The sequence below is a fragment of the Protomyctophum parallelum genome (genome assembly GCF_964188405.1).
Source record: "Protomyctophum parallelum genome assembly, chromosome: 21".
NCBI lineage: Eukaryota > Metazoa > Chordata > Actinopteri > Myctophiformes > Myctophidae > Protomyctophum > Protomyctophum parallelum.
In genome coordinates, this window is record NC_139713.1 from 26063301 (window position 1) to 26073078 (window position 9778).

General features: G+C 40.2%; 1 protein-coding gene across 1 annotated transcript in view; it reads left to right on the plus strand.

The window, feature by feature from the left end:
* Nucleotides 1-8884, plus strand: part of map3k1 (mitogen-activated protein kinase kinase kinase 1, E3 ubiquitin protein ligase) — a 49281-nt gene extending 40397 nt beyond the window's left edge. Inside the window, exons 19-24 of the mRNA XM_083794251.1 lie at nucleotides 152-304; nucleotides 710-872; nucleotides 1097-1228; nucleotides 2869-3011; nucleotides 3148-3279; nucleotides 3971-8884. Of these exons, the coding sequence (XP_083650377.1) occupies nucleotides 152-304; nucleotides 710-872; nucleotides 1097-1228; nucleotides 2869-3011; nucleotides 3148-3279; nucleotides 3971-4120 (873 nt within the window). The 3' untranslated portion in view covers nucleotides 4121-8884. The remainder of the gene's footprint in view (nucleotides 1-151; nucleotides 305-709; nucleotides 873-1096; nucleotides 1229-2868; nucleotides 3012-3147; nucleotides 3280-3970) is intronic.
* Nucleotides 8885-9778: the final 894 nt, after the last annotated feature.

Here is a 9778-nt window from a genome sequence, read left to right on the forward strand (position 1 = left end):
GGCTCCTATAATAAATGTGTCAAAAACTAAGTTACTCATACATAGTTGCAGACAGTCTACATATATGTCCATGAGAGAGCACTGTAACGACCCAAACGTGGGTCAGTCTAATGATCTAATGCTATGAATGTATTGATGTGAACGGTTGCAGACTCCAGAGACCCTGCCGGGCCACACGGCAGCCAAGCAGCCCTACAAGGAGGGTGCAGAGTGGCTGAAGGGTCAGCAGATCGGCCTGGGGGCTTTCTCCTCATGCTACCAGGCCCAGGATGTGGGAACCGGCACGCTCATGGCTGTCAAACAGGTCAGTTTATGGTCAGAAATAGTTTCAGATTTTAACCCATTCTGACCTGAGATCAGATTAAAAAAATGTCTTCTACATCCTGACAGTTTTCTGAAAAAGCTATGTTGCTATGTCAGTCGTTCTTCGATTTAAAAAAAAGCTTGTAGCGCAACACTCGGTGGCGTGCTATGAGCTTGTAGATCTGCTATTTTTCAATAGCTAAAGCACAACATAATGCTAACACCAAAAGGGTTAAAGTGATTGTAAACACTCTGAGAATAACGTAATAATATTTGGTAAAAAAAATGAATAATACTATATTCATTATTTTTCATTCACTTATTTTAATGAATAACATGTTATTTTAACCAATGTTTATTGTAGATGATAGTAAAACATGTTTATTTTCGTGGCGTCGTCTACCAGGTGACGTACGTTCGGAACACGTCGTCGGAGCAGGAGGAGGTGGTGGAGGCACTGAGGGAGGAGATCCGCATGATGAGTCACCTCTACCACGCCAACGTCATCCGCATGCTAGGAGCCACCTGCGAGAAGAACAACTACAACCTGTTTGTGGAGTGGATGGCCGGTGAGACCCGAGGACCACGTTTGAACCACTTTAACCGTTATTTTGAACTTTAGCTGTTGAAAAATAGCAGATCTAGTGTTGCCGATCGAGTGTTGCCGATTGAAAACGGCATGCCTTGCTGAAAAACACTGCGGAAAAGTAACACTGGAGATGAATCCATTTCCGTGAAAAATGTGGTTCATGTGTCTCATGTTCTGAACAAGTATGTTGCTTTCTAACCGCAGGCGGCAGTGTGTCTCATCTTCTGAACAAGTATGGGGCCTTCAAAGAGAACGTGATTGTCAACTACTCTGAGCAGCTACTGCGCGGCCTGGCCTACCTGCACGAGAACCAGGTCATCCACCGAGACATCAAAGGTACGGAATTATGTCCAGGAACATGCTTTACTGTACGTACAGTACGCTGAATTATGTCCAGGAACATGCTTTACTGTACGTACAGTACGCTGAATTATGTCCAGGAACATGATTTACTGTACGTACAGTACGCTGAATTATGTCCAGGAACATGCTTTACTGTACGTACAGTACGCTGAATTATGTCCAGGAACATGATTTACTGTACGTACAGTACGCTGAATTATGTCCAGGAACATGATTTACTGTACGTACAGTACGCTGAATTATGTCCAGGAACATGATTTACTGTACGTACAGTACGCTGAATTATGTCCAGGAACATGCTTTACTGTACGTACAGTACACTGAATTATGACCAGGAACATGCTTTACTGTACGTACAGTACGCTGAATTATGTCCAGGAACATGATTTACTGTATGTACAGTACGCTGAATTATGTCCAGGAACATGATTTACTGTACGTACAGTACGCTGAATTATGTCCAGGAACATGCTTTACTGTTGAACCTGGAATAAATTAATGTTTCAAAGACTCTGACCTCTAATGGCATTCCTAAGTAGGGGTGGAGCTTATTAATGTTTTATTGATAATGAGCAACCATATTGATCCTGCTTATACCGGGCTTGTAGAAAAACGTGAGACGACACATTTTGAACAGAACTGGTACTTTTTTTTATTGGTCAGATCTGTGAGTCTAAAATCTCAAATTAAATGAAGATTTTTGCATATCATTAAAACAACCATTCATTAATGTGCAATAAGTGTCAAATGGCTTCATATTATGAATAATACTGTAATAATTTCAATAAAATCTCTTCTGCTCTTTATAAACAAAAATCACACCCATGTGAAGTGAGGGGTGCTCTTATCCTCGTACATCATCATCATTTGCTCAGACACATTATGACGTAATTCTCCATTCATTGTCAATGGGAATTTAATGTAAGACGAAAATCTACACTAATAGCTGAATATAGGAGGGGCTCTCTCACATCACCCTTGTGTGAAGTGAGAGGCACTCTTATCATCATACATCATCATACATTCCGTGCTCATCCAATCAAATCATCACAAATGTCATTCGGCCAATCACTTTTGGCGTCTTCACTTCCTATGTCCAGCTTTTAGTGGTGTATGTTCACAAACTTTGTCCTACACAAACATTAAACTCCCATTGACAATGAATGGACAATTTTACGTGATGTATGATGATAAGAGCGTCCCTCACGTCACACAGGTGTGATTTCTATCCTCAATATGTACTTTGCTCAGCCAATCAAATCATCGCTATGGGGTGATCAACCAATAACATCATCGTGTTTGTGTTCACACACATAGACAAAACAAAGCTGTGCATAGGAGGGGCTAGCGCTCCTCAAAAATGCATATTTATCCAAAAAATATCCTTACATTTGTGTACATTTTAACTCATCCAGTGCCACAGGTGGATACCAGTTTTGGCCCTCGTTGCCACCGAAGTCCATTATAAATAAAAGAGAGAATTTGTAATAAAATTGTGCATGTAATGTGAATATCATCAGAACACCAGATTAGAGGAATTTTCGAAATTTGGATAAAGTAAAAACATGCGACATCAACGGGACTTGACTAACACTCCTCCACCCTCTTCCTAGGTGCCAACCTGCTCATCGACAGCACAGGCCAGAGGCTCAGAATCGCTGACTTTGGAGCGGCATCGAGGCTGGCATCCAAAGGCACGGGGGCGGGCGAGTTTCAAGGCCAGCTGCTGGGAACCATCGCCTTCATGGCTCCTGAGGTACGACAGTGAAAGATCTTTTTGAACCTGGCCGGCAGTCTTTGTGCACTTCCCATTTAAAAAAATACTTTACCACCTTTATCACCTTGACGAAACATTTCTGGCTTTGTCTGTCTGTGTGTGTGTGTGTGTGTAGGTTCTGAGGGGACAGCAGTATGGTCGCAGCTGTGACGTGTGGAGCGTGGGCTGTGCCATCATCGAGATGTCCTGTGCCAAGCCGCCCTGGAACGCAGAGAAGCACTCCAACCACCTGGCCCTCATATTCAAGGTAAAACGTCCATCACACACTCCTCCACGTACGGACCCTCAGTCTGATATGTGTTAGAGACCACAGACCCATATTTGATAACGTTTTTATTTGGGGGACACCAATCTACACTGTAAGATCCTCAGGTTTAATTTAAAGCAACTTACCGTGCCTTGACATTGGTGAGATATTTCCAATGGTTGCTATGCTGATAAGAAATGGATAGAAAATAATTGTCTCCTCATTGACTTACATTGCACAATAAAGGTTTGAGGCGGGGCCACAAACCTTTATTATTTTATTTGTTTTTACTGAGGATAAGGTTCGAAATAAGTTTAGATTCTGGCGTCGTTTTACTGAGACTAAAACTAGGCATAGTTCAGTGAGGTTAGATTTAACCGTTTAGGCGCAGTTTACTGAGGTTACGTTTAGGAATACCAGGCAGAGACCGAGCGTTCTACCGTTCCGCTGGCCGTATGGCCCGAGGCGACTGTGTTTTTGAGGCGAGCGTTCTGGTATTCTAGCCTGCAGCACGTGTGTCATCACACGTTAACTCGGAGAACAAGCACTTTGGTCTGTAACCGTAAGAGTCAATTTGGTTCCGAACTATCAGTCATTTGCTGTAACTAAAGACCCCCTGGGTCTTTGAGAAGCGGTGCTTTAGAGAGAGTTAAGAGTGGCTTCTAAAAAAAACATTTTTTTATCCTTGCAGATTGCGAGCGCCACGGCGGCGCCCTCCATCCCCCCCCAGCTGTCTCCGGGTCTGAAAGACGTGACTCTGCGCTGTCTGGAGCTGCAGCCGGCCGACCGGCCCACCTCCCGGGACCTGCTCAAACACCCCGCCTTCAGGCTGGGGCGGTAACCCCGCACTGACCTCCACATAGCCGCGCTTCTCCACCTTTTCAATTTCAAGCTTTCCAACCCCCAGTTTAATATGCAATACGCCACGGAACCCCCCCCCCCCCCCCCCCCCCATTTGATACCACGTTTTTATGTCTGGGACCCCAATCTACACTGTAACGATGCTTTTTCACTCAGCGTAAATTAAACCAAATGGAGCCTTACCGTAAGGGTCCATTTGGTTCCATTTGTGCAATCTCAGAGTCACCAACACATAACTCCTCAAGGACCCCTGGGTGTCCCTGGACCCCACTTACTTTGTGAACCACTGCATCTGTCCGACATCATTTCCTCAAAATACTACTGTCTTCCTTCTTCGCTCTTGCCCCAGGACGGACCTCCGCCTTCGTCCCACCTCGAGGGTCCGTATTGGGTCAAGAAACGCCAAACCCCCTTCCCTCTCGAAGTTTAAAGATATTGCAAGTGATTTTTCTTTTTTTTATATAAGTGTTAAATGGCTCTATACTATGATAGTAAGAGAGGTCTCCCCGTCTCTCCAGCTCTGTAAAACACAAAATGCATTTTCAGATCGGGCATACCAATTCCATCAGGAGAGAGAAAACCCATTTCGTTTTTGTCGAATCACTTCCAAATTTATGAGTTCTCTCCGGATTGGATGAAATTGGTATCCTGTATGTATTTTTCTGTTTACTAAAGAACTGGAGAGATGGGGGAGACACTAGCAATGATTACTATTACGATATAGGCATATAAATTAACACTTATATCAATTAAAATATATCACTTTCACCTTTAGTGTGGAAAGTCCAAAACGGTGCCTTCTTAACGGTCAACACGTCGATAATCTGTGTTGCTTTTCACTGCGTCTTTGCAAGCAGGAGAAAAAGCTGTGAAACGTGGGGACCCATTTCAAGCCGATGTTAGAAATAGGTGCGTGTTATCTCTTATGTTCTCAGTATGTCATTTTTTTGTTTTATGTTTTGTTTTTGTGTACAAAATGTAATCAAACTGTCGTTTTTATCGGTCAAGCTTTCAATTTGTTTTGTCGTGCAAATTTCGTTTTCCACGAGAGGTGCATTCTTATGATGTGACTGTGCATTTTACTGTCAGGGCCATAAACACATTTTTGGTCGATGAATCATTTGAAATCATTTAAAAGTATTTCAGGGAATTGCGATTATATCTAACAAAAAAAACGGTTGATCGTTGCTAGTTCAGCTAGCAAGTAACACTGAATGTGAATGCTTACGATGCTGTTATTTTTTCAGATGTTTATTATTGCTTCTTACTTTTTTTTAGAAAAGAGATGAATTTGTGTATTAACTTATGATTTTATATGATTCTATCTATCTATCTATATCTCCATTTGTCGTCTTTCTAAGCTACCCTTAGACTGACGTGGTTATGGAAATTATTTCATCTACAAAAAGTGATATTGCAACAACTGTAGGTCTATTAGCATTGCTGTTAAAGGACCACAATTTACCACAGAACTGCCTTTTTAAGGGGAGGATCGTGTGTGTGTGTGTGTGTGTGTGTGTGTGTGTGTGTGTGTGTGCCTACACACTCATATAGACCAACAATGGATAATGTGCATACACTGTACACGTTTAGTTCTCAAACTGTCTGTAAGTTCACAAAACTGTCGTTCACATTTCTCAATCGTTATGAAGCTTTTCAAACAAAATGAAAATCATCTATTTTTCTGTATGACAAAATCTAACGATTTACAGTGTTTTTTTATTTGGTGGAGGGATTGTTTATTTTGAACTCGCAGGAGGTGATCGATATTTGTAATGGACTCATCTCTTGTTAAATTGAATTATAAGTTATGTTACATGTACGAAATATAACTCCTTAACTGTTTGCTCTTAAATCTCTAAAATATAGCAGCACGGTAGAGATGCCAAATATAGATTTGCAATTTAATCATTTTTAAAGTGGGGAAATATTGTTTTGGAAGTTTTAATTGAAACACTGTTCGCCCAATCACGCGAAAACAATTAAATAATTTCAAAATGAGCTAGATTAAGGTTTGATAATAAGATGTAAATATATGTTACGTTTGGTAGCTACCGTAATATTATTGTACTTCAGCATATTTTTATACTCTAAGTTTTTTTTTTCTCTCTCTCTCCATAAAGTACCTTTTGTGTTTATTTTTTTGTTATATTTTTGGGTTATCTTTTCTAATCTTAATTTCTTCTCAATGTCTTTTTAAGAGCTTTAAAATTATGCACTCTTGTTTGTTTTTTTATATACTGGAAGAAATCTATAAAATCATGGAAGCTAATCAGTATTATTGTCTTGTATATGTCTATAATCATTAACCATTCTCATTTTTATATACACATCTTGCACAGTAAAATCCTCTATTTTAATTTCAGAGTGTGCAAACTCACATTCATACACTCTTGAGTTAAATTATCACAGTGGATTTTACTGTATACCCATCAAATTCCTGGGCGATACTTTAAAGGAAGATTTAGTCTACCTGGGATTTTGTGAGCATCAGACAGTTTTTAAGTTGTTTGATTCGATATTTAGAGATTTGATATTCATGTTATAAGATACTAACCCTCTCCTGTCCGATATAACCCATTATAACTTCAAACTCCGTTCTAACGATGTTGGATTCATTGAATTCACGTATGTCCCTGCTTCTAATTCAATTACTTTTTTACATTTATTTTTATTTTGTTTAATTTTCAAAAAATATATATAAAAAATAATTTATATAATTAATAAAACATGCCCCTCACACATTGTAAAGACATTATTCACCAGAAGCAGGGTGTGTTTTCAATGAGTAACATAATGGAAGTTGAAGTTACAATAATATATAAGATAGTAGAGGGTCTGATCATGAATTATGAATATATTACACATTTTTAATCGAGCAACATAAACTGTCTGTGGTGCAAACAAGCCTGAGTAGATGAGAGTTAAAATGGCCCAGAAAGTGTTTTAAAAGTGAAACACTCCCTTCTAAATCATCGCCCATGGGTTTCCTTGTCGTAGATCACCCTTTTTGTTTTTATTTTATGCTATAAATGTGATGCTAATGGTCATTGTTTTGTGTTTGATCTCAGCTGTAGGCTACTGAAAGGAAAGTCGTGCGGAAACTGTTTCTTGTGTAACTTTTTTTAGTGGTACATATTTTGTATTCATCGTCAACGTCTACTGCTGTTATTGCTGTCTGTACTACCTCACATGTCTTATACTGTACTGTCTTTTACCAAAGTGTCTCTCTCTATAGCCAAATTCCAATACCCCCCAAAACATATCGGCCACTCACTCAATCACACTCGCTCACTCCAGCATGGCGGTGATATGTGACCTTTTTGTAGACTTCACATAATTTACAGCTGGTTCAGTTTGCACCTCTGAGTTCACCATCTCTCTGGGGACGTGATAAGCATTGTGTGTAGGCCGGTTTTGGTATAGTATGCACTATGCTCCCTCCAGGAACTTGGGGGTGGAGAGGGGGGGGGGACATGCTGTCCAAGGTTTGGAGCGCCAGCAGTAGTATTAGGTTTAGGATGAGATTGAGAAACTGCCGTATCCATATCAGACTTAATTGGCTGCTGCAATTCATTTGGGCGACCTGTACCACATGGAAGCACAGATAGCAAATTATTTTCCTCTTCAGTGCAGGTATTTAAATAAGTGACCTACCGGTAAATGCCACTAGGTTGAACTTTGTACATAAACAAACCACAATGATTTGCGATTAAATACGTGGCCTAAATACCGCTAGGTTGAACTCTGCAAATAAACAAACCGCAATGATTAGGGTGACCTCTACACATTATTGACACATTATTTCGGACGGAGTGACCGAGTGTGAGAGAGCAAGTGGCTGAGATTTTGGGGTATTGGAATTCAGCTTCTCTCTCTCTCTCTGTGTGGTGGACATCAAAGTGCACTTACTTGAGTGCTGTGAATGAAGTACATCTTTTAACCTGGAAAACATACAAAAACAACATTGTCCTCAGCAGATTTGGTCTTTGCCTCGCTCTGTTGCGATTGGATTTTCCTGCCCCCGAAGTTGTGGGGCACCAATCAGGGTCCGGTATGGGGCGGGTTTGTCACTAGAGGCATTTTTTGAATACGCCCCCTTTGGAAATGCAGGTTCCACACAGATTCCAGATATATATATATAATATCTATGCAGTGATATTCGTCTTGCCATGTAAGGTTACATATTTTTGACCACCTGTACTTTACTTGAGCACATTTCAAAGACAAACATTGTACTTTTGACTCCACTACATTTATAGGAAGGGATATTTTTCTTTTTTTTTAATTTACATCATGAATTAACCACTTAAGCCCCATTTCAGATATAGTGAAAATAGCAAATCTACAAGCTCACAACGCGTCGTATCACAGCATGTTGTTGAGCTTGGGGATCTGCTTTCACTGAACGTTCCTGGAAAATCTGACAACTTTATTTGACCAGGAGTAGCGATACTTTGACTCAAGTACTGGGGTTGAATACTTTGTCCACCCCCTCTCTCTCTCTCGCACTCTATCCATTAAGTGCTTATTAAAAATATAAAAATATAAAAAAATCCAGGGCTCAAGGGCGCCTCCTGTTGGCAACCTTGCAAAAATAAACTCATGAAAATCTCAACACGAATGGAAACTGCCTGATGCTGTATACTGTAAACGTGAAATACTTTCTTAATATACTCTATTCAAAGCCTTTTATGACATGGAAATTTTATATGGTGTTTGTCTTTATAGTAAATAAACAAAAATATTGGGACAATCTCTTTGCGTTTCATATTATTGTCCATGTGCTAATGTTGAACTGCTTCCTTTTCAGGTCGAATACTTCTGAATATTAATAAGTGAATCGGTAAATGTTGGATCTTTAAATGTTGTTCTTTAACTTAACATTTGGCACATGTCTCCAAATGTCAAGTAAATATAACATAGTTATAACAATGTTTTATTTATGTATTTATTACTATAGTAATTACCCTCATTGTGTGCCTGCCTGCCCGTCTGTCTGTCTGTCTGCCTGCCTGTCTGCCTGCCTGCCTGCCTGCCTCATAGAGTATATATATATACTCTAAGGCCTGCCTGCCTGTCTGTCTGTCTGTCTGTCTGTCTGCCTGCCTGCCTGCCTGCCTCATAGAGTATTATATACTCTAAGGCCTGTCTGTCTGTCTGTCTGTCTGTCTGTCTGTCTGCATATGGTTCACATATAAGTGAGACTTTCTCTTGTGATTTGTGTGCAGTGCAGGTCTTTGCCCTGTCAGGCCCTGGCCAATGGAATTTGAACATTTGCATTTTCTTGACTTAAATCAATACATCGATGCACTGTCATTGCGTAGTAAAAAATAAAAAAAGAAGCACAAACATCTTCGGTCAGACGGTCACAGTCAGGCAACAACATGTTTTGGGTGAGGGTGCCAGCAGGTGTGGAAAGCTGCAATTTGTTTTGTACAGGTGTGGGAAAGTACTCAAATGTTTTACTTAAGTAAAAGTATAGTAATACCTGTAGAAATACTGTTACATTACATGGCCTATCTGCAAGCACTGTAGATATGCTATATTTTGACCTGCAGATCCCCGGACCCCACCTTGAGAACCATTGTTTTATAGTTTAATTATAATTAAACAGATTTTCTGGAGGTTGACCCCA